Here is a 21,076-nt window from a genome sequence, read left to right as displayed (position 1 = left end):
TGTCAGTGTGAACCGTTTGCATCAGTACGAAACCCTTCGAAATCGAAACAATTTCCGATTGCCCGTATCAGGGTTGGTTTGTTGTGAAATAAGCACCTTTTCCTTAAGAGACATCTCGCCCAAAGTGCCTCAAAAGTTCGTCGGCGTAAAATTAGGGTTCATATCCTATGTAGCAGGTCCTAACCAAGAAGGTATTTCCTTGTTTTCGTTAAATAGTGTTGTAGATAAAATAATGCTATCATTTTAAGCTGTTGTGTTCTCGACATAGGTGTCACCGAGCGAGCCGCTGGGTGACGGTTGTAGGACTCCGGCGGCTGTGATAATTAGTTAGCCGCTTGGGCGGCCGCAATGTGCCCCGACTGCGACTGCTTTAGGACTGATATTATCCGGGCCGCTGTATTTTAGCAGTCCACCCTATGCTCGCCTTAGCCTAGGACTCTTTGTATCTGGCTCAATTCTCCACATCCGTCATGGAGTCGGCTATTCCATTGACGAACCTACCTGGGGGCCGGACCTCTCAGTCGCCATCTGCGACTTACTGCTCTATCACCGCGCAGGAGACTGCAGCTCGTCTGCACACGTCCCTCGAACGCGGTCTAGAGTCACCACAGGACGCCGCCTATCGACGCGGCATCCACGGTCTCAATGAACTTGCCGATGACAATAAAGAGAGCCTGGCTTGGCGGTTTGTCCAGCAGTTCTACGAAAATCCACTAATACTGTTGTTATTGGCCTCGGCTGCCGTCTCCTTTTTTATGGGCAACCTCGACGACGCGATCTCCATCACTCTCGCGATTCTTATCGTTGTCACCGGTATGTACATCGGTCAATTGTAACTGTGGTAGCGTGCGCAATCACTAAATTTCATATGTAGTCGGATTCGTACAGGAGTACAGGTCAGAAAAGTCGTTGGAGGCTCTAACTCGCCTTGTGCCGCACCATGCACACCTTGTTCGGGGAAAGACCACCTCCACCGTTCTAGCGACCAATCTCGTTCCCGGCGATCTTGTCACGTTCTCAATAGGGGACCGTATGCCTGCTGATGTCCGTATCACTAATGCAGTCGATCTCCATATCGACGAGTCCAATTTGACTGGTGAGAATCATCCCGTCCAGAAGACGGTTGACCCCATCGATCCCTCCAAGTATCCGTCTATCATCCCGGTCAATGAGCGGCGATCCTGTGGGTTCATGGGCACGCTGGTTCGCAATGGTCGTGGTAGCGGTGTCGTCATTGGCACCGGCAAGTCGACTGAATTTGGCCAAGTCTTTGCTATGATGTCTGATATTGCGAAGCCGAAGACGCCTCTGCAGCAGAGCATGGATAAGCTTGGGAAGGACTTATCATACTTGTCGTTTGGCGTTATTGGGTGTATCTGCGTTGTTGGTGTTATCCAGGGACGAGGATGGCTCGAGATGTTTACGATCGGTGTATCCCTGGCCGTCGCTGCTATCCCCGAAGGTCTTCCTATCATTGTCACCGTCACTCTGGCACTCGGTGTCCTTCGAATGGCTAAGCGCCGCGCGATTATGCGAAGATTACCATCTGTCGAGACCCTGGGTTGCGTCAATGTTATCTGTAGTGACAAGACTGGTACACTCACTATGAACCACATGACAGTCACCAAGGCCTGGACATTCGATATGACTGAGCCATTAGAAATTAACGATGAAGTCTCAGCCGAAGGGAACTATGCCCTCTTAAACACATTGTTGATTGGATCCAACTGCAACAACTCGGTTTACGATCCAGAAGAACGGAAATTCCACGGCCCGCCTACAGATATTGCTCTCAGCGAAGTCTTAGAAAATTTCCAAATGGAAGACGTCCGGCCCACGCGTGTTCGCACTCATGAAACCCCATTTTCGTCGTCTAGAAAGTGGATGGCCATTGCCAGTAAGGTTGGCGACTCGTCGTCTCCTGTCCCAGCTACCATCCACGTTAAGGGCGCCTACGAAGTCATCCTCGACTTTTGCGATGGAGTTCTCACTAATTCCAACAGGACTGTCGCTCTTGATGCGGCCGCTAAGAAGAAGATTATCGATGCTGCTGAATTAATGGCTAGGGATGGCCTACGTGTCCTTGCGTTTGCCCTCGGAACTGGTGAGACTACGGAGAACCCATCTGGACTCACGTTTACCGGAATTGTGGGAATGTACGATCCGCCTAGACAAAATGTCTCGAAATCAATCTGGAAGCTTGCTCAAGGTGGGGTCAAGGTTATCATGATTACGGGTGACAGTGAAGTTACTGCCGCGACAATCGCACGTAAGATTGGTATTCCTCTCTTTGGCGGCACTGGTAACGAAAAGGCGATCATGCGAGGAGAGTCAATTGAGAACATGACAGAGATCGAGCTTCAGGAGGCAATGAATACAGTCACTGTTTTCGCTCGCGCCACTCCGGAGCACAAGATGAAGATCGTGCGTGCTCTCCAGGGCAAAGGTGATGTTGTTGCTATGACCGGCGACGGCGTCAATGATGCTCCCGCGCTCAAGATGGCCGATATTGGTATCAGCATGGGTAACATGGGAACTGACGTCGCGAAGGAGGCGGCGGATATGATTCTTACAGATGACGATTTTTCTACAATTTTGTCAGCGATCGAAGAGGGCAAGGCGATTTTTTCTAATATTCAGAACTTCCTCACATTCCAGCTCTCTACTTCCATTGCCGCTCTCTCACTCGTCGCTTTGGCTACCACCATTGGTCTCCCCAATCCCCTCAACGCCATGCAGATTTTGTGGATCAATATTCTAATGGACGGTCCACCAGCTCAGTCTCTTGGCGTAGAGCCAGTTGACCCGGAAATCATGTCTCGTCCACCGCGTCAGCGTGACGCCAAGATTCTGACAGGAAAGCTACTTAAACGCACGCTCTTGTCCGCTGCATTCATATTTGTTGGTACAATGTTCATCTACGTTCTGGAGATGAAAGACGGTGTTGTCACTGCGCGCGACACGACCATGACTTTCACCTGCTTCGTCTTCTTCGATATGTTTAACGCGCTGGGATGCAGATCGGAGTCAAAAAGTATCACCGAGATCGGAATCATGTCGAACAAGATTTTCAACATGGCGGTTGGAGGGTCCATCCTCGGGCAGATGGCTGTCGTTTATGTGCCCTTCCTGCAACGGGTGTTCCAGACTGAAGCCCTTGGAATCCGGGATCTCCTTCTCCTTGTCTTGATATCAAGTACGGTGTTAGTTGCCGACGAACTAAGGAAGTTCATAAGCAAGCGGAAAGGATGGGCAGCCGGATACAGTGTCAACGTATAAAGTTTTAGAGTCTAAAATCCTTTGTCGTGATTTTGTCTTCGCGACGTAATAAGGTTGCCATGATGAGACCGAATGATTCCAAACATAAGATTTGTAACTATATAGTAGTGTGTTGGGTTTAAAGAGTTTGCCGGCATTCGCTTTTCAACATGAGCAAGATTTTTTAGTGGTACGGTTTGTGTTAGAATTTTGTATTTGCATCGCTTCTGTTGTTTCTAAACTTCGCTGTTTTTTTGTTCGTCATTTTTTGTATCGGTTCTTTGGTTTAACATAAGTATGATATGAAGGGAATTTATTGTAGTCGTTAATAAGGTTAGCATTGTTGAATGATAGACGCAATTGATTTATCAAATTTTCAATTAAGTAGTTAGTTAACTTATTTATGGAATGGGGAGGGGTGAAAGATTTCAGGGGTTGAGGGGTTGCACCTGCCAATTTGCCGCTTGGGAGTTTCGTCGTCTTTATGCCGGCGCAGCCATGGAACCTTGGATTTGTGATATTTGTAAACACGGCCTACCAAAGTAGGCTGACTGGTCCGATCTGCAATTTGATCTAGCATTTCGTACGCCAGTGTGACAATACAATACGATACTGGAGGCGTGATGTCGGCACTTTCGTTGCTTCCCGTAACCGTGTCGTCGGGGTCGTCAGACACTTTTTGTTTTAGTGGTTCCGTCCGAACAGAACGACCGGATGGTCTCGAGTTCCGTATGCTCACGCTAAATTGCTGGTACGTCCTAATTCTTAAAAATTGCGCTTGAAACAGAATGATGCTAATGAAACTCGAGGGGTCTGAAGTACGTTTCTAAACTCCGGGAAGCGCGGATGCACTTCATCGCAAACGAATTAGGCACCTCTGACGCCGACATCATAGCACTTCAAGAATGCTGGGTAGCCTCAGACTACGAATTCCTTCGCCGGCGAACCCATAAACAATATCCCTATGCAAAATACTTCTACAGCGGGATATTGGCTGGCTCAGGACTCGTAATATTGTCCCGTTTTCCCATAGAATCCGTTAGCATGACGTCGTACACTATCAACGGCCGTCCCAGCGCATTTTTCAGAGGAGATTGGTACGTCGGCAAGGGGATTGCAAGTGCGATAATACGGCATCCGTCAGGAATTGCTATCGAGGTTTTTAATACTCATATGCATGCGCCGTACGGTCCTGGCGACGCGTCGTATGTGTGTCATCGGACATCCCAAGCGTGGCAACTTGCGCGGCAGATTCGGGCGGCAGTGGAAAGGGGACATTTGGCTATTGCGGTTGGCGATTTTAATTCAAGTCCGGATAGTTTGACGTATGCGTTGCTGACCAAACGGGCGGGGTTACAAGATAGCTGGATAACTGTGCATGGTACTAGTACGGAGCACATTCTTCCTGCATCGTTGTCACCTGAGAAGCAAATTACCACTCTCGGCGTGACGTGTGACTCACTTCTAAATACGTGGCGTGCAGATAGGGATATTTCAGAAGCTAAGAGACTGGACTACTGTTTCCACGCCTCGCATTTATCGACTGTGGATTCTGTAGACGTAACGTTCATTGACAAAGTACCCGGTCTGAACGTCTCTGCGTCAGACCACTTTGGCGTCTCGGTCACGTTGAGGATTCTGCCTACAGCAAGGTCCAATCTTGCGTCAGGTCGAGAGCAGGTGGAGGAAGGTGCTCGACCTCCGAACTTGCCCTTGGCGAATTACGAATCTATTTTGGACCTCATAGCCAGCTACCTGCCGATGGCACGCGCACAGCAGTTTTACCGACTACTCCACTTTTGGATGTCAATGGTGCTTGTCGTGGGTTTACATGTAGGTACTTTCTGGGTCAAAGGTGGATGGCCGGCGTTTCTTATCGTATTGGCGTCGACAGTGATTGCGGTCACGGGCGTTACGGACGGCATGCTGGGGTTTTTATTTGGACGGAAAGAGTTGCGAGCGTTAAAGGAGTTTGAGGAGGAAGTTAGGTGGGAGATGAGGAGAATGGAGGAGTTGTTAAAAGGGACTTATGAGGAAGTTGGCAGCGTTGGCAAACCGAAGTGATATAGATGGCTAGAGCATTATGTAGAGTGTCACAATTGTGTTTCCGTAATAGTATATTAAATAACTATGTTGATCCGTAATTCCGTAATCATTCCACCCGACGATCCAAAATGCTAGAGTAAGTTTCATATTCCAACGCCAAACTAAATCCCACACAATCATCTACTTCACATCGCAAAGAGTTCCGCAGTTTTTACATGTCCTCTTCTTAATGTCATCCGTAAAGGCAAGTACAGCATCCTTAATCTGCGTGCCTAAATCCGTACAATGAAACGCGTCTTCGTGCACTATTTCCTTGCAATTCTGACAATACCACCGTAGCTTGTCGACAGAATCTTTCGGACGAAGTTGCTCTATCACGATACCGATCGTATCTGCAAATCTGACCGGATTATGTGGTACGTTTTCTGATTGCGTTGTCTCATTAGTATATTGAAAACTGCCAAGTAGACTTGAAGGAAGGGACGAACCTGGTAGTAAAAACATATCGCCTTCGTTAATGTGGATATCTCTAAATTTCCCCTCGTCCACGACTTTTAGTAGCATTTGTCCTTTGTACTGGTAGAACCATTCTGGTGTTTGATTTATATGGTAATCCGTCCGTCTATTCGGTCCACCGACGATCTACCGGGTAAAATGTAAGCAGAATTTCCTGACAACAGAATATAATCAATATCTCTTATTACTTGTGTGCTTCAAGTAGAAAGATACAAGGACGGCCGTACCATTACTGTATATCCACCCCGATAGACGCAGTAATTATTAACAGGCGGCTTGAGTAAATGCGAATTCTGAGCCAGCCATTTCGGCAGGTTGAGCGGCATCCGTAAAGGCATCCTCGCGTACTATATTTGGCAATTCCCACTTGTATCAAAATTCGACCGTGTATTAGATGTAGAGGAATTCACGTTGGACTATTATGCTGAATGGCATGAGCAAACCAAGTGGAGGCTTCGGTGCTGGAGGGCGATGACGCTAAAATCTCGGATTGGGAGTGTGGCATGACTGTGGCAGATTGAGCCGCACTCAATCAGCCACACTTCCTGCGCAGTTTAAAAATCAGAAATCTTTGGGATTATTTGATGACTGTCGACCAAACTGAACATTCTGGTATGTCGCGCATTGAATTCAGCTCACGGCGACGATTAAATAGACTGTCATAATCAGCTTATCGTGTTTAGATTGTGCCGATTAGGAAGCAGCGTTCGACTAGGGAAGATTGGACTCTAATATGTATGACAATTGAACAGTCAACACAAATGTTGTGATTGTTGTTGGTGTTCAAGGTTCAATGCTCAGTGACTTGCGATCGCGTATAAATTAGAAATGCATTGGTCTAACACGGGATCTATAAATTAGCATTATTCTAATGCTACTCTCCTAAAAAGAAGGGGTATCCGCCGAATGTGTCGACTTTCAAGGCCGTAGAGGTTGTAGATTTTAATCCTGCTTTATTCGCCGTGCCGAAATAGAAATCTACCGTTCGACAGAGTGTATGTCCGTGAAGTCGCCATCAGCCTTTAGCATTGGAGGCAAGAGACTAGCAAGAACAATACCGAGGCAGTGAATTCGCTTATGAACACATGATCAGACAAATGACATCGAAGCAAACATTGTAGGATATGGAGTTGAACGAAGGCACGCTATCCACAGACACAAGCGGAGCAACTATTGCCCAATTCGGATGCCAGAGACATGACTAACTCCAGGACAGTGCCAAATAGACTCGAGCTTGTGGACGGTAAAGCGTTTTAGGTCCTTAATTACTTACGATTGGGGGGGGGCAAAGTTGAAATCAATTGTACTATAGCATGGAACTAGACTCCAGGACTGTGCGCTACCTTCTTTGAAGTAAGTTTGTGGTTAGAACGCTACCAAATGCTCATAAATATAAATTCGACTACAATCGACGACTCACGCGGCAATGACGACCACAACGTGTGGATCCTAAGCTGACGCACACTACTGACGCGTCATGACCACGAGGACCCAGGGCCCTCCAGGCTCGAGCTCTCCCTAGGGACTCAGTCACTCGTGTATAATCATAGATGAGTTTAACCCGGCGTCACGTCGATATGCGAAGCCGCCAGTAAGCCGCGTAGCTGAACATCAGTAGTATGCAAGATCAAGCTCTGGCAGGGATATGGCTAGGAATAAGAATGGTGGACTATCACGATGTCAGTTGGTGTAGGGGGAGCCCATTAGTGAATAATTGACATAAGGCTGGCGTCGATGGTTGGTGACGGCGCGCCGCACGTCGAAGCCGGTCAAACGTTCGTGCAGAAGCTCAGGGTCTTCTCATATTCGCACTAATTATTTTTCCGGGTCCGACTGGCTTCAAGCCGACCATCCGCCGTACCTTTCACTGCAGGCTCTCCGGAACCACAGCTCTGCCCAGCGAAACTGATCATATAACATTTCTATTACTAGTGAATTTAACTGAAGAAAGCAACGCCGATAGCTTCTATCTCTGGCGAAACATCATGATGACATTATAGCGCTTGTCATCTGATGTTAGGGTACGTGATTGCAGAAACGTTCGCTCACGTTGGGGTTGTGCCTATGCAGGGCGCGATGCTTGTGCGCTTATGCTTCCGTTGTTCACGCCCCGCGCAAATGGACCGACCAGCTGATACTGCCTGGGACGTCTACATCGCTATTGTCAACTCACCAATCGCCAGCCTCCATATTCGCCACTTGTCTTGTATCCAGTACCGTTCCCCGGTACGATCTTTTTCCTGAAGGTAAGCGAATTTCAAATCTGCGTTGTCACTCGCGGCACGGCAATCTTGTCTGTGTTCCGCAACGAACTTGTAGCTCGAAGGATCAACTTCATCGTCGTGAGTGCGAAGTGGAGGACAGTCGAGGTCAAGGGGTCAAGAGCCTGTCGGCATTGTCAGATCTGTATATCAGTGTATTCTCGCCTATGCCATTCACATTCCCGGTCCTCTCGTTTCTGACTTCTACAATTGTTATCCTTTTTTTTGGTTCTGCGCTCCACGTATCCGCAACCGTGTACTGAGACTGACTACCATTTCGCTAGGGTAAACAAGGCTGTCGCACACCATGGCCGGCCGTATCTCTCGCCCCTCAGCTACGGGGTACATGCCGCTGCCGTCGGACGACATCGGATCGGACTCGAATGCGTCGAATCTCGATACGTTCGCCATCACGAGAAGGTGCGTTGTCTTTACGTTTCGCTCGTCGGTTGTTCGCGGACAATTATTCGTACGATTGGCCGATATGCGGAGTCCTTGCTGGCTTTGCCTATCAGAATTCGGGAAAGTTGGAGCTCCTGTTGTGTGCGCGTGTCCGTCTTTGTTCGCCATCCGTCGGGTTAATTCGCGGCTTCGCGGCGCTTACTCGCCACGACAAAGAAGCCCGGCTCAGTCCTTGTCTGGCATTGAATATATTTTGCCATGGGATCGTCGCGAATCTTTCCTCCTATCCACACTCCATTTGCTTCCTCTCCTTCTTCTGCATTCTTGTCTCGCTTCATAATGACTGACATTGTTGAGAAAAGTCCCCATCTCGACGAGGTGGCAGACCACCCTCTTGCAGTATATGACTCGACCAAGACGGATATCAACGTCAGTTCAATAGTCGACGCAGAGCGCGCCCTTCCTGCCTACGACAATAAGTACACTGGCAGCTCGGTCTCCGATGAAGAAATCTCGGATCACGATCTGCGCACTCTGCGTCATGTTGCCGACCGTCTACCCGCCGCTGCCTGGCTAGTCGCCATCGTCGAACTTTGCGAGCGATTTACCTACTATGGTGAGTTGTGGTTGTTGATTATTCTGTATCTGGTATCATACGACTGACAACAAGGGCAGGTATCACCGGCCCATTTATGAACTACATGCAGAACCCGCCGGGCGGTCTCCGCCCTGGTGCGATCGGTCTTGGCCAGAGCAAGGCCTCGGCTCTCAATTACTTCTTCCAATTCTGGGCGTACGTTACTCCGATACTCGGTGCTGTCATTGCTGACCAGTATTGGGGCAAATACAAAACCATTTCCGTTTTCGCTGGCATATACGTGGTTGGTCTGTTCATCATCTTCACGACCTCGCTTCCTATTGCCATCGACCATGGTGCATCTCTCGGTGGTCTTATTACTGCTATGATCATCATTGGTTTTGGAACGGGTGGTATCAAGTCTAATGTGTCTCCGTTGATTGCTGAGCAGTATACAAACACCAAGCGGTACATCAAGGAGCTCAAGTCTGGCGAGCGTGTCATTGTCGATCCTGCCGTCACAATCCAGTCCTTGTTCATGGTTTTCTATATGTGCATTAATATCGGCTCGCTGTCTGCAATCGCGACCACCGAGTTGGAGCTCCATGTCGGATTCTGGGCTGCGTACTTGCTGCCATTTGCCTTTTTCTTCATTGGCATTTTCGCCTTGATTATCGGCAAACCATTTTACGTCAAAAAGCCTCCCCGTGGATCTGTCGTTCCGAATGCGTTCCGTATCTTGTGGATTGCCACCGCTAGCCGCAAGATGGTCGCCGCGAAGCCGTCGTACCGTACCGAGCACGGCTTGTCCGCCGTCCCCTGGACCGATCACTTTGTCGACGAAGTCAGTCGTGCTCTCGTTGCGTGCAAGGTTTTCGTTTTCTTCCCGATCTACTGGTTGGTCTATGGTCAGATGGTGAACAACTTCATTTCGCAAGCCGGCGAGATGAACACGCACGGCATCCCGAACGATATAATGCAGAATATCGACCCCATCGCGATCATCATCTTCATCCCCATCTGTGACTCATTTATATACCCCTACCTCCGCAGAATCGGCATACCTTTCAGGCCCATCACCCGTATCTTCTTTGGTTTCCTCTTTGGCGCAATCGCCATGGCCTACGCAGCTATCGTGCAGCACCTGATCTACACTTCTGGTCCCTGCTACGAATACCCGCTCGCCTGCGACGCCTCCAACGGCGGCCAGATTCCAAATGAAGTGCATGTCGCGATTCAAAGCCCGGCATACATCTTTATTGCCCTGTCCGAAATCTTTGCCTCGATCACCGGTCTCGAATATGCGTACACCAAAGCCCCGACGTCCATGAAGTCCTTCGTCATGTCAATGTACCTCGTGATGACGGCTGTCGGTTCCGCACTCGGTATTGCTATCTCGCCTACCGCTAAGGACCCTGATATGGTCTGGACCTACACATCCCTCTCGATCATTACATTTTTCTTCGGATGCTTGTTCTTCTTAATTTTCAGACAATACAACAAAGACGAGGACTTGCTCAACAGTCTCGACAACGAAGGCCTCGATGAACTAATCGAGCATGATGCACAGGGTACTTTGAACATCACTGCTTAAATATTTTGTATAAACGTGTTACAATCATTTTGAATAAGCGTCGATTGTTTGTTGGAGTTGTGTCATTTTCCCGTTGGCTTGGGCTTTTGTATACAATGTACGCGGTATGGGTTTGTGATGAGTTTGTGGTTAATATATGGTTGGTTAGAATGTATGTTGGCGGTGGGCTGTGCTACTAGCATGCTGGAGTGGAATCTAAAATACATCTTTTGTTTCTGTTGTTATCTCCACAGTCCAGCAGAAGGTGTTGTATGTATTATATCTCCACAAATGTTATTATCGGAAGTCGAAAATATGCTTTACATTAATGACAAAAGATGCATGGAAGTTGATTATTCCGAGTACAGACAACGACACAGAGCAGTTTTACATATTGTACACGATGACTAATAACACCAATACACAACGCGAAAAAAAGAAACAGAATCAAACGAGGACGAAACCGAACAAAAAGACACGCTTCGCGCAAGTCATAAAAACACACATTCATGCCTCAAGCAATCTGTGTCCTTTGTTAACTTCTTCTCTTGTACACATTTTATTCCATTCAGATCTTCGCGACCGTCATATTCCCAGCTCACTTACATCCCTCGGCCGTTCCCGCAACCACCGCATCCTCGGTCCCGATTTCGCCCGTTCAGAGATGTTGAAGCCGAATAGATGCATGTCATAAATATCCCACTTGTCAGTCTCACTCTCCGTTGTCGTCGTCACGGCCGTGCTGGCCGTCGTCGTAGTATCGTTCCCGTCACCGTTCGTGTTCTCAGTCTCTCCACCAGATTTCGGTTGCCCGCCTATACCTGTCGTGTTTGCAGCCCCGCTCGTTTTCGAAGAATTCGTTGCGACGTCGTTAGCTTTTTCTGGTGCAGAAGCAGCCAAGATTTTGACGCTAGGAACACCGAACGGGCCAGGAATGTCCGTATACGTCTTTAAAAACAAGCCCGCAAAGCTAGTCCCGAAGTACGCACCGTCGACCTCGTTCTGCTCTTTGCCAATGGGGGAGTATATATCCGCACAAGAAGGACAATATAGTTTGACCGTGTCGTTGCCTGCCAGATCGCTTAAGCCGATCGGCAGGACTGGAGTTTGGTGGCAGAGATACCGAGGGCATGTGCCGAAATGCTGGAGATCATACTTTTCAGCCTAGTGGTTGCGTTAGGATATACGTTCTAGCCGGAGAAAAGAAGACGACCCACCATTAATGTGAGACCAGCTCGTGTGAGGAGAAAACGTGCGTGTATTAAACCGTATAACTGTTCCGCAGAATTTTCAATTACTGGCATATTCGGCAGTCGCGACGGTTCATCTACACAGACTTAGGCAAAATATCCCGGACTTCATAAAATCCAAACTTACCAGGATCAGGATCATAGTCCAGAATCATATCGAGTGCTTCTTTATAGAACGGGACCAGTGAACTGAGACCCGTGAGATTGAAATCGTCTTCAATGAAATCTTCGGTGACTTCAGCAAAATATTCGTGACCGCGTATTGAACAAAAACTTGATATCCAGGTTTCTATTTCTGATCGCGACGAGCCAGATTCTGTTTTCATCAGCCTTGCCTAATTCTCAAACGTTACTGTGAAGATAAAATTGACGAACCATAATATGACTCCTCCTCTTCCTCCTGCTCCTGATCCTCCTGATCCCGTTCCTGTTCTTCCTCTTCGTCCTCTTCATCTTCCCGCTCGTCGCCCTTCCCATCATATTTCTCCACACCCTCCATCATAGTATTCTCACCATACCCCCCATTTCCAGCAGCTGTACTACTTTCACTCATAACTTCACCAGCCGGAAACTCCATATCCTCCTCATTCTTGCTCCACTGCTCACTGCCCACATTCGACATCTTCAGCCGCTTTCTTCGATTAAGCTGTTTTCTGACTTGACAATGCCGCTTCTGATCTACAACGCACTGTCAAATCGTGAAGGATTGATCAGAATCCTCTCACTTTTTCGCCAAAATCTAAAGCAGCAATATTAATGAATCTGCGATATCACGTCGGAGTTGCGTGTACTATCTGATCAACTGAACAGATTGACCTTCTTGCGTTCCGAGCCCAACTGTCTCGTGCAAGAGAATGACGACCCCTTTGACCTAACACTTGTTCCAACCACTTGTACTCCTTGTTCTCCTTCAGCGCCAGCCAAAATATGTGATTCGGATAAAGTCGATTCAGACCGATCTTACTATCCGCCTTTGGTGACTACTCGGGTAATCCCTATTCGACGGCTGTATAGCGAGGCGGTCGGTGAGTTGTGCGTTGCGGTTGAAGTGACAATACCCTAGCTAGCAACGACGGCAGGGTAACTCCGCAAAAGATGTGAATACGAGGGATTATTTTCTATTGGTTTTAGTCGTCTACGGCTTTCGAAGGTAATTCAAGAACAATATTTCAAAGATTTTTAGGTGCATTCTTCGTAGAATACTGACGAAATGGGCTAACAATACCTTTCAGTGAGTAGTATCCCAGCTGTACAGGGCACATCATACTAATTTCAGCTGCCGCTCGTGGTAAAACAATTTTTTGATCGTAGTCCTGTATTAATGAATATTTGTACAAAATCTCGTCGAACTTGTTCACTAGACTCCCTTTTTAAACTTTTTACCCTTGTGTCAATGAACATAAAGGACTCAGAGAAAAAGAAATCCACCAGTTACCAAATCACACACGCCATTTCCATCCATTCTTTCTTTTTACCCTTCGCCAGTTTAGAACTTCATGAGATGCGGCTTATCACCCTTCTTCAAGCTGAAGCTGCTCGCTAAGTACGCCTTCAACGCTGGAACCTTCTTGATCTCCGCCAACAGAGCGGTGTCGACAGTCTTCTGGTCCGTAATACGAATCTCGCTGATGGCCTTCTTTTGCTTCTTCTCGTCGTCGCCAAAAAACTCAGCCTCGCCCTCTTTCTTGGATTTCTTCTCGCGCGCAAAGTACGCAGCGGTGAAAGTGGAAACGTCAACGGAGTCGATGTTGACGACGGTAGAAGTGGCAATGACGTACGCAGCGTTAACTCTGCAAGTATTTATTAGCCTCTTTTCTTCGGGTTTGAAAGTCGATGATTCGATGGGACTTACCTCCGCAGAGGGACACCGTTCACCTTGAATGGGCCGGTGACGAGGAGAGTACCATCCTCAAGAGCCTTCAACAGGACAACACGCTTTCCTCGGAATCGGCCGGCAAGGATGATGAGAACAGCACCAGGCTTGAGAGACGCACGCAGAACAGCGGGACGGGCGGTCTTGCGGGCCTATTCGAATAGTTGTAAGTACATCATTCCAGTCACTTATCCAGAGCCCAGCTATTCATTCTCTATTTTCAATTCCTCCTTTTCTATCCTCACAGTAGCTTAGTATTGTAGAAATAGAAATTTACCTTCTTAAGGGCAGGGATGTCTTCTGCTTGGTACCATTTGGAAGCTTTGCTGGCTGGTATGACACGCTTGCCGCCGTTGCTCGCCTATGATTGAAATCATTAGCATTCTATCCACAAAAGCAATAAGCCAGGTAAACTAAGTGTTGCTAATCCTTAATATTCCATCTCTTATATAACACTCATCATTGATCTTTCACCTCCGAATCATCATCCAACAATCCAATCGCATCCTCCATCTTCACAACCTCGCTTCGCAATGAAATTCAAGTAATAAAAATTGCACTTACACCGCCGATTTCCTTGGTGACTGCACTCATATTTATAATATAAACAGCGAAATAACGTATCGAAATTGTGCTGCGACGGTGTGGTTGAGTATTGTTCGCTGCTAGAATAAACAGGCAAGCAGTAATCGTATCGTTAGACGACAGTCGACGGCCGGTTGTGGTGGTTTGGTTTCCTTCGAATACCGCTTTGCACATACAAATTTGTATTGGAAGACATCGTATATGAAGCCATGGCCAAGCTGGCAATAGCTTAACAATGCTTGTGACTGCTTTAGGGCACGCAAGTTAGGGTGAGCATAGTACAAGTCCCTTGTAGTACCTTCGGAAACAAACCTAACCCAATGATTTATTGTCCGACAGTGTTACTTAAATGATTTTCGCCTTATTTAATTGTAATATCGCATATATTGAATACATTCATATCCATCTAGCCAAATGTACACTAATGATTTCGTAAGGCACATATAATTACTAACATTTCGCATTAGGGTACCAGAGCAAGGAAGGTTATCTATTTACACCACAAGTATTGACTTGTTCAATAACAAAAGTGGAACGACATCGACAAAGAGTAAACAAGGAATCCAAATTTCCAGAAAAGCGCATTATTCCAGCTATATGCAAGGACTACAACCTTCTCGTATTACATGAGCACAACCAACCAAACAATTACGCCACCAAAAATCGACATCAAAGCAGTCGCACGTGACGAAGTCAGATCTGCTGATCGAGGAGCCGACCCTTGGAATGCGGGGCCGGTGTATGATGGAGACGCCGAAGTCGAGGTGCCAGACTAAAGACAGACAAGTTAGCTCTATCTTTTCAACATATAAGTAGCGGGAGTATACATGTTTTCTGGTTGTCGTGGATGATTGCCGAGGTGTGAATGTTGAGCTGGATGACGTTGATATCGTAGGAAACCTCGGTGTAGAAGTGCACAAGGTGGATGAAGACGATTGTGGGCAGGAGGTCAGGGTCGTGTACTCTACTACGATAATAAGGCTTCCACTCGTTATTGTGCTGTGCCTTACATTCGTTGTCGTTGGTGATGTGCGGGCCACTGTTGTCGAAATAAACGTGTTTCCTGACTTCGATGACATTGCTGAAGTTGATGAGCTTACCGAACCTATCGACATTGTTGACGAGCTCTCAGAAGTTGTCGACGTTGTTGATGGCGTTTGACTGGTCGAGGAGGTGGTAGATGTCGTCGCAGCACTGCTTGTTGATGTGGAAGTGCTGGTACTACTGGCAATTGATGTCGACGTGGTAGAACCAGAAGTTATCGTCGCAGTACTGCTCGTGGAAGTGCTGGTGTCACTGGCAATTGATGTCGACGTACTAGAGCTAGACGAACTCGTTATGACAACGGTAGATGTAATGGTAGAAGTAACCACACTAGTCGAAGTCACTGTCGTGGTAGACGTAGACGTTGTCGGAGTGTTGCCCGTTGTTCCTCCAGGAGCTGACGGCAACCCGCACGTCGCTAATGAGTCCGTCAAGAATGGCTCATAGGACGACCAAATATTCGCACCGTTAGGTCCGGCGCAGTCTAAGCATCTGAAGGTATATAGTTAGCTACTGAAGTCGATAAGAAAACTCTCGCGCTAATACGTTGTCGCAGTGGTCACGAATCCAGAGCCAGACGCGCAAAGACAGGACGTGTCGGTCCCGCATTGACTTGAGTATACAACAGCAGAACCTAAACATGGCTATTAACACTCTATAACATAACGCAGAGCGCGTACGGTAGTGCAATAACACATACCACATGCGGCGAAGCAATCGTCCACGGAAACAGATACCACGCGGCACGCGTAAAAGAACACTAAGACCCCTAGATACAGCTCTCTCATTTCTATGTATATGACGCTCGGGTATAACTATCCAAAAGTATCAGGATGACAGTCGGAAGAGTCAAGGCAAGTATGGGAAGATAAAACGGGAGTAGATGCGAGCGACAGTCGGATATATATTTATAGATAGATGGTACAGAGGACGCTATTGTACAGATGACTCTAACATGTATTGTTCAACGCACGCTATAGTACATATGACGCTCTGAGCTATAAAGGGGATTGTTGATGCTGCTTGGACCGCCAGTGTTGTACAAACACAACATCAGCTGAGCACACTAACAATGTTTGTTGTCAGTTGTGGCTGTAGTTGCAAAGACAAATCGTTCAGGAGACATCAATTCAGGGTCCAATGGGATCTGCGGCTGTCGACATGGATGATACTTCGGGATTAAGTGATCAGAAAGTTGTTTAGTGGGTATTGAAGTATGCGTTACACAAAAACAATATGTTACACAAGCGAAGTTAACGTGTCGTTAACGCGTCGCGGCACGCCACGCGCCACACAACAAACAAACAAACACGACGCGTATTCTTCAACTCATTCATTGGCTCATATCTATACAAAAAACTCTACGCTATCAAGATCTTCGAATAAATTACTTCGGCTTTATGAATCCCTCCCGAGTGCGTTTTCAACAATCTTCATCGCTTGCAACAGCACATCATCGTTGAACCGTCTAGCCACCACTTGGAGATTCACTGGCGCGTCGACAAATTTCTCTGGCGAATATATTTCGTAGAAGAATTTGTCCTGGTGATTCATCGGCGTATAGTCTTTCTCTGGCACGTCGAGCTCCTGGTCGACTGTCGTGACTGGGAATACGGCGCCTGGATAGTCGAGGAAGTTCCCTGAAGCTCATTAGAATAATTAAGGAGTATGATGTACAGCACCGTTACTCACAGTGCGAAGTGTATGCCCAATACTTGGCGGTTCCATGCAAGCACGCAACGCCCGGCGCGGCAGGACACAAAATAATGTCAGCAGGATGGCCATCGTTTTTGCCAGACTCATTCCAATACTCGGCATACATATTCCGGTACGCATCTCTCTTCGTATGCAGCTCCCAAAGCGAGTGAATATCCTGCTTCCGAACGTATGGATTCTCAGTCAATATCCACTTTGTTAGCGGCAGCGGTTCTTCGCCGACAGATGCAAGGAGCTCTAGCACTTTCTCGCCGCCGTCGGTATAGTAAAGCTGTGACGTGAGTTCCCAGGCGTAGTCGTGCTGCTTAGGCTCCCAAGGAATAACCTCGATGTCCCATCCAGGAACTCCTTTCTTTAGTGCGTCGACAACGATTTGAAGCGCACGTTTGACGGGCGGAAGCGGGTTGACCACGCCGTCAGACCACAGCACACCGACCTTCAGCTTACCAGGAGTCAGCGCCTGGTCGCGCCACGGCACAGGAAATAATCCGGGTTCGGTAATCCACGGCTTCGACCCAATGACGTATTTCATAAAGTACTCCATCACTCGACGTGACTGCGCCAACGGCCCTATGGCTCCGGAAATGGATTCAGCTCCAGCGTTAGGACCGATCAATCCGCCCATGGGGACTCGACCAGCCGTCGGACGCATTCCATATCGTCCATTAGATGCGGCCGGCCAACGCGCTGATCCGCCGATATCAGTACCCATTCCGAGCGGCGTCGCGTTGAATCCCAGAAGAGCGCCCTCCCCACCGGTCGAGCCTCCACAGCTGAGATTGCGGTTATATGGATTGTAGGATGTGCCGTAGAGTATTGTCTCTGTCTCAACATGCATGATAGTCTGCGGCTGAGTCGAACGAGCAAAGAGGACGGCGCCGAGGGATTCCATTACTTCGATAACGTGTGCATCTTTGTCGACTTTTTTCTCCGCCCAAGCGACGAAAGAAGCGTTGACGTAGCGGTCTTTCACAGAAAAATGCTCCTTAGAGGAAATTGGGAGACCGTGGAAGGGACCGATTGTCTTGCCGGTCTTTTGGAAGTACTCGTCGATCAGAGTTGCACGAGCAACCGCGCGGTCCCAGAGGAGTTCGGTAAGACAGTTGAGCTAGAAGCATTAGCATACGAATGGCACCAGAGCACTTAAATAAGTTCAATTGACTGAGGAGACACATGCATAAGGAGTGCCACTGCGACTAAAATAAGCTTGTCGACAAAATACATACCACTTTTTGCGCCAGAGCTGCTCGACGAAGATAGGCCTTCACCACGGTCACGGCGGTTAGCTCGCCCTTCGCCATCTTCTCAACCAGCTCAATCGGATCCGTCTCCGTAATCTCGCATTCTTCATTTGTCAACAGAAGAGCCGGCAAACCTGTAACATTCAGCGGAAGCGGATCCGGCAGCTCAGGAAGCGGCGGATCAACTTTCGCGCACGATTCGTCACGGATAGCGACCGCTTTAGCGACGAGAGTCTCGAGTACTGTTGCCATTATTCACTCTTGTCGCTGAATTGAGCCTTAAATTGGCGAATAAAAGGTTGGGTAGAGCCCGCAACTACTACATTTTTAGAGTGGTCCCGGCGATGAACAACCTTATCAGCCCTTGGGCGGTGCCGAATGCAAATCTAAGGGACCGTTATATCGAGAACGTGAATTGAGCCGCAGCTGGCTTGATAATACTGCTTTATCATCTGAATTGCTAAAGTGGGTTCGCTATACGAACCCTTATTTATCTGCTTTGTCCAATTTAACTGGTGGTTCCCAACCAATATTTCATCGGACACCGATTAACATAAGATTATCCTAAATCCTCGGCTGTTCGGAGTGAGTCCTCCTAACAGCAAACCCCTGAGTCTATTCGAAGGTCATTCCTTTTCTTGATAATCGGGGGCTACCTCCACAATAAAGGTTAATAGAAAAACTGCCTTGGAAACGGATAATTTGGAACAAACTCAGATGAGAGATAATTTAGTTTCGCTGAATAATAAATTAGTCTTATTTAGTTATTTTCCTATGAAAGTTTTGTAGTGCACAACCGAAGACAATCGCGCCTCTAATAATCATGTACTGTCTCAGATGATATTTAAACGATCCATTGTTGAGCCTATTAAATACCGATTAATGGCAGCTTTAGTAATGATGCGGTTTGGCAATTATATTGTCGAGAAACTTATAAAACGAGTTACAGTGACATCTGAGGTACTTTTATTTCCATATTCGAGAAAACGCTAGTAAAAAAATCCGTCATGTATTGCGACAAATATACAGTATGCCCACATTCAACACGCACAGTACTCCGATATCCTTCCAAAGCAATAAAAAAATTACCAATACATATCGTCAAAATCCAACATGATGCGCATTAATAGAATCTATCAAGGAGTGATAGCCTCATAACTTCGACTTCTTAGTCTGCGCGGCTTTCAAGATGGTCTCAGCCTTTGAAGCCTTCATGATGTCGCCTTTGACCTTCAGCTTGCCAGACATGAATAGCTTCTGCGCATTGGCCTTTTTCCGTTTGTCAGTATCTTCTATGAAGAATTAATAGAAAGGACGAAAGCTTGACTATACCTTTCCCTCAATCAACTTCGAGAAGTCGTCGTCGCTTAGGCTGAGAACTATATCGGCCTTCTTGCCGTCCGGACCCAAGCCCTTGCCGACGGTTCCGCTTGACTTGAGGTCAATGTACCATGTGTCACTCTCACCCTTTGTGTTTGTGAGAGAGAAAGCAAAGATGGCACCGCCCTAAACCAACACCGATGTCAGTACATGGAAGCAGATCATATCCTACATTCTTATGGAAGCGCACCTTTTTGATGGCGCTAGTTCTCTCCTTCTCGTCGGAAAGAGAGGCGTTTATGAGGTCGAACGCGGCGGATGACGGGAACGAATCTGCGAGACCATAAGTTAGCTGGTTAATCACTACGCCGATGTCAAAAATTGTAGGATACCAACCAACTTTGAGAGACATTGTAATATTGATAGATGAATATGAATAAGGAGGTCAGACGTTACGGCAGAAAATTAGAAGGCAGCGCAGGTGTGGATATTTATTGTGTGCTCGTGATCGCTGGTGGTTATATTCTGCTCGAGCTCGGCGTTCATGTGAACGAAGAGCCTCCCCGCATTCGGAAGGCTAGGGTTGCCGATGCCGTCACTCGGCTTCCAAATCCATCATCGGCACATACAAACGCACATGCACCTCGGTGCCAATAATCGTATCGAGAAGTATTCACTCAGCTTTTAACTGCATCTGTAAAGTCTGATATACCAATATTCATGACCGCATCTTGTATATTAATAATTATATTACGCTTGAGCTATCTAATAAGCATGAACTCTGACCGGAGATGTGCCCAATCAGTACCAAAATCCAATCATCAAAGGGCTGAACATGACGGAGTCCCTGAATACAGATACACACTGAGCCATGCCACAAATTGACGGAAATGATCACCGTAATCCCTTCTCGAAGCGACTATTGATTTATAAAGACGTCCGTCAATTAGGTCGCTTAATGCAACAAACAATCGAGCCAGCCAAGGACAACAGACAGATGTGATCGCATTTCAGATTCTATAGCACTGATCCGTGAATATGCATGTGCCGGCTACGTATTCTTCAATGGGGCGGTGTCTCGCGAGTTTGTATTGTAGAGCTGCAACCGTGGACCGGTCGTTTAAAGACGTCACATGGGAGCGGGCTTCATCATGGACATGGTTATACAAGATGCAATATTTGGCATCTACAGTAATACCGATTCATTAATCTTTTGTTCAAATCCGGGGATTGGTGGCCGTTTAATACAAGTGATTCATTATCACATAAATATCTGATGCCACGGCGGATGCTATTAATCTGCAATTATTCTATTAGCCATGCAATCCAGTAAACACAAACCGTCACCTAAGACTCCATAATATGAAACAAATATTCCAATAAAAATCAGACTAGCCGTCAAGCCAATCATAGT

General features: G+C 47.3%; 9 protein-coding genes across 9 annotated transcripts; 3 read left to right on the top strand and 6 right to left on the bottom strand.

The window, feature by feature from the left end:
- Positions 1-314: 314 nt before the first annotated feature.
- V1513DRAFT_411486 (uncharacterized protein) lies at positions 315-3,646 on the top strand. Its single transcript, XM_066895731.1, has 2 exons — positions 315-813; positions 875-3,646. Exons 1-2 carry the CDS (start codon positions 471-473, stop codon positions 3,277-3,279), a joined length of 2,748 nt encoding a protein of 915 aa, XP_066755178.1. The 5' UTR covers positions 315-470; the 3' UTR covers positions 3,280-3,646.
- Positions 3,647-3,751: 105 nt separating this feature from the next.
- On the top strand, positions 3,752-5,389 carry V1513DRAFT_463045 (Endonuclease/exonuclease/phosphatase). The gene is made up of 2 exons (XM_066899957.1): positions 3,752-4,009; positions 4,068-5,389. The coding sequence occupies exons 1-2, from the start codon at positions 3,882-3,884 to the stop codon at positions 5,320-5,322; spliced, it is 1,383 nt and encodes a 460-aa protein (XP_066755177.1). The 5' UTR covers positions 3,752-3,881; the 3' UTR covers positions 5,323-5,389.
- A 95-nt stretch (positions 5,390-5,484) lies between these two features.
- V1513DRAFT_375667 (3-hydroxyanthranilic acid dioxygenase) lies at positions 5,485-6,158 on the bottom strand (the record flags this gene model as incomplete). The annotated part of the gene is made up of 3 exons (XM_066894905.1): positions 5,485-5,729; positions 5,793-5,946; positions 6,048-6,158. 3 exons carry the CDS (start codon positions 6,156-6,158, stop codon positions 5,485-5,487), a joined length of 510 nt encoding a protein of 169 aa, XP_066755176.1.
- Positions 6,159-8,822: 2,664 nt separating this feature from the next.
- V1513DRAFT_475103 (POT family-domain-containing protein) lies at positions 8,823-10,808 on the top strand (the record flags this gene model as incomplete). The annotated part of the gene is made up of 2 exons (XM_066900196.1): positions 8,823-9,099; positions 9,159-10,808. The coding sequence occupies 2 exons, from the start codon at positions 8,823-8,825 to the stop codon at positions 10,652-10,654; spliced, it is 1,773 nt and encodes a 590-aa protein (XP_066755175.1). The 3' UTR covers positions 10,655-10,808.
- A 97-nt stretch (positions 10,809-10,905) lies between these two features.
- V1513DRAFT_440217 (casein kinase II regulatory subunit-domain-containing protein) lies at positions 10,906-12,902 on the bottom strand. Its single transcript, XM_066897326.1, has 4 exons — positions 12,259-12,902; positions 12,011-12,199; positions 11,851-11,960; positions 10,906-11,797 (listed from the first exon to the last, which is right to left on the bottom strand). The coding sequence occupies exons 1-4, from the start codon at positions 12,503-12,505 to the stop codon at positions 11,219-11,221; spliced, it is 1,125 nt and encodes a 374-aa protein (XP_066755174.1). The 5' UTR covers positions 12,506-12,902; the 3' UTR covers positions 10,906-11,218.
- Positions 12,903-13,169: 267 nt separating this feature from the next.
- Positions 13,170-14,498, bottom strand: V1513DRAFT_440214 (60S ribosomal protein eL6). The gene is made up of 4 exons (XM_066897325.1): positions 14,321-14,498; positions 14,034-14,117; positions 13,736-13,908; positions 13,170-13,673 (listed from the first exon to the last, which is right to left on the bottom strand). Exons 1-4 carry the CDS (start codon positions 14,348-14,350, stop codon positions 13,370-13,372), a joined length of 591 nt encoding a protein of 196 aa, XP_066755173.1. The 5' UTR covers positions 14,351-14,498; the 3' UTR covers positions 13,170-13,369.
- A 971-nt stretch (positions 14,499-15,469) lies between these two features.
- Positions 15,470-16,173, bottom strand: V1513DRAFT_457323 (uncharacterized protein; the record flags this gene model as incomplete). Its single annotated transcript, XM_066899616.1, has 5 exons — positions 15,470-15,535; positions 15,564-15,565; positions 15,660-15,877; positions 15,932-16,019; positions 16,086-16,173. 5 exons carry the CDS (start codon positions 16,171-16,173, stop codon positions 15,470-15,472), a joined length of 462 nt encoding a protein of 153 aa, XP_066755172.1.
- A 415-nt stretch (positions 16,174-16,588) lies between these two features.
- V1513DRAFT_463040 (amidase signature domain-containing protein) lies at positions 16,589-18,744 on the bottom strand. The gene is made up of 3 exons (XM_066899956.1): positions 18,328-18,744; positions 17,078-18,209; positions 16,589-17,025 (listed from the first exon to the last, which is right to left on the bottom strand). The coding sequence occupies exons 1-3, from the start codon at positions 18,592-18,594 to the stop codon at positions 16,784-16,786; spliced, it is 1,641 nt and encodes a 546-aa protein (XP_066755171.1). The 5' UTR covers positions 18,595-18,744; the 3' UTR covers positions 16,589-16,783.
- A 496-nt stretch (positions 18,745-19,240) lies between these two features.
- Positions 19,241-20,253, bottom strand: V1513DRAFT_463039 (SCP2 sterol-binding domain-containing protein). The gene is made up of 4 exons (XM_066899955.1): positions 20,059-20,253; positions 19,913-19,995; positions 19,675-19,848; positions 19,241-19,611 (listed from the first exon to the last, which is right to left on the bottom strand). Exons 1-4 carry the CDS (start codon positions 20,072-20,074, stop codon positions 19,495-19,497), a joined length of 390 nt encoding a protein of 129 aa, XP_066755170.1. The 5' UTR covers positions 20,075-20,253; the 3' UTR covers positions 19,241-19,494.
- Positions 20,254-21,076: the final 823 nt, after the last annotated feature.

The sequence above is a fragment of the Lipomyces chichibuensis genome (genome assembly GCF_038497645.1).
Source record: "Lipomyces chichibuensis strain CBS 12929 unplaced genomic scaffold V1513scaffold_6, whole genome shotgun sequence".
NCBI classification, from domain to species: domain Eukaryota; kingdom Fungi; phylum Ascomycota; class Lipomycetes; order Lipomycetales; family Lipomycetaceae; genus Lipomyces; species Lipomyces chichibuensis.
The sequence above is the reverse complement of the archived record's forward strand: the minus strand, read 5'-3'. Positions and strand labels throughout refer to the sequence as shown.

Bases quoted from the DNA above. Each gene is read 5' to 3' on its own strand.
- V1513DRAFT_463039 (XM_066899955.1), bottom strand. The intron at 19,849-19,912 runs GTGCGCTTCCAT...GTGTTGGTTTAG, and splicing joins GAACTAGCGCCATCAAAAAG to GGCGGTGCCATCTTTGCTTT. The intron at 19,612-19,674 runs GTATAGTCAAGC...AAACGGAAAAAG, and splicing joins CGAAGTTGATTGAGGGAAAG to GCCAATGCGCAGAAGCTATT.
- V1513DRAFT_440217 (XM_066897326.1), bottom strand. From the start codon at position 12,505: ATGTCGAATGTGGGCAGTGAGCAGTGGAGCAAGAATGAGGAGGATATG. The intron at 12,200-12,258 runs GTTCGTCAATTT...TGATGAAAACAG, and splicing joins AGAGGAGGAGTCATATTATG to AATCTGGCTCGTCGCGATCA. The intron at 11,961-12,010 runs GTAAGTTTGGAT...AAGTCTGTGTAG, and splicing joins GGACTATGATCCTGATCCTG to ATGAACCGTCGCGACTGCCG.
- V1513DRAFT_463045 (XM_066899957.1), top strand. From the start codon at position 3,882: ATGTCGGCACTTTCGTTGCTTCCCGTAACCGTGTCGTCGGGGTCGTCA. The intron at 4,010-4,067 runs GTACGTCCTAAT...ATGAAACTCGAG, and splicing joins ATGCTCACGCTAAATTGCTG to GGGTCTGAAGTACGTTTCTA.
- V1513DRAFT_440214 (XM_066897325.1), bottom strand. From the start codon at position 14,350: ATGAGTGCAGTCACCAAGGAAATCGGCGGT. The intron at 14,118-14,320 runs GTAAGTGCAATT...TTTCAATCATAG, and splicing joins TCACCAAGGAAATCGGCGGT to GCGAGCAACGGCGGCAAGCG. The intron at 13,909-14,033 runs GTAAATTTCTAT...CTATTCGAATAG, and splicing joins ACATCCCTGCCCTTAAGAAG to GCCCGCAAGACCGCCCGTCC.
- V1513DRAFT_411486 (XM_066895731.1), top strand. From the start codon at position 471: ATGGAGTCGGCTATTCCATTGACGAACCTACCTGGGGGCCGGACCTCT. The intron at 814-874 runs GTATGTACATCG...TTTCATATGTAG, and splicing joins GATTCTTATCGTTGTCACCG to TCGGATTCGTACAGGAGTAC.
- V1513DRAFT_463040 (XM_066899956.1), bottom strand. From the start codon at position 18,594: ATGGCAACAGTACTCGAGACTCTCGTCGCTAAAGCGGTCGCTATCCGT. The intron at 18,210-18,327 runs GTATGTATTTTG...TAATGCTTCTAG, and splicing joins CAGCTCTGGCGCAAAAAGTG to CTCAACTGTCTTACCGAACT. The intron at 17,026-17,077 runs GTGAGTAACGGT...AATGAGCTTCAG, and splicing joins TTGGGCATACACTTCGCACT to GGAACTTCCTCGACTATCCA.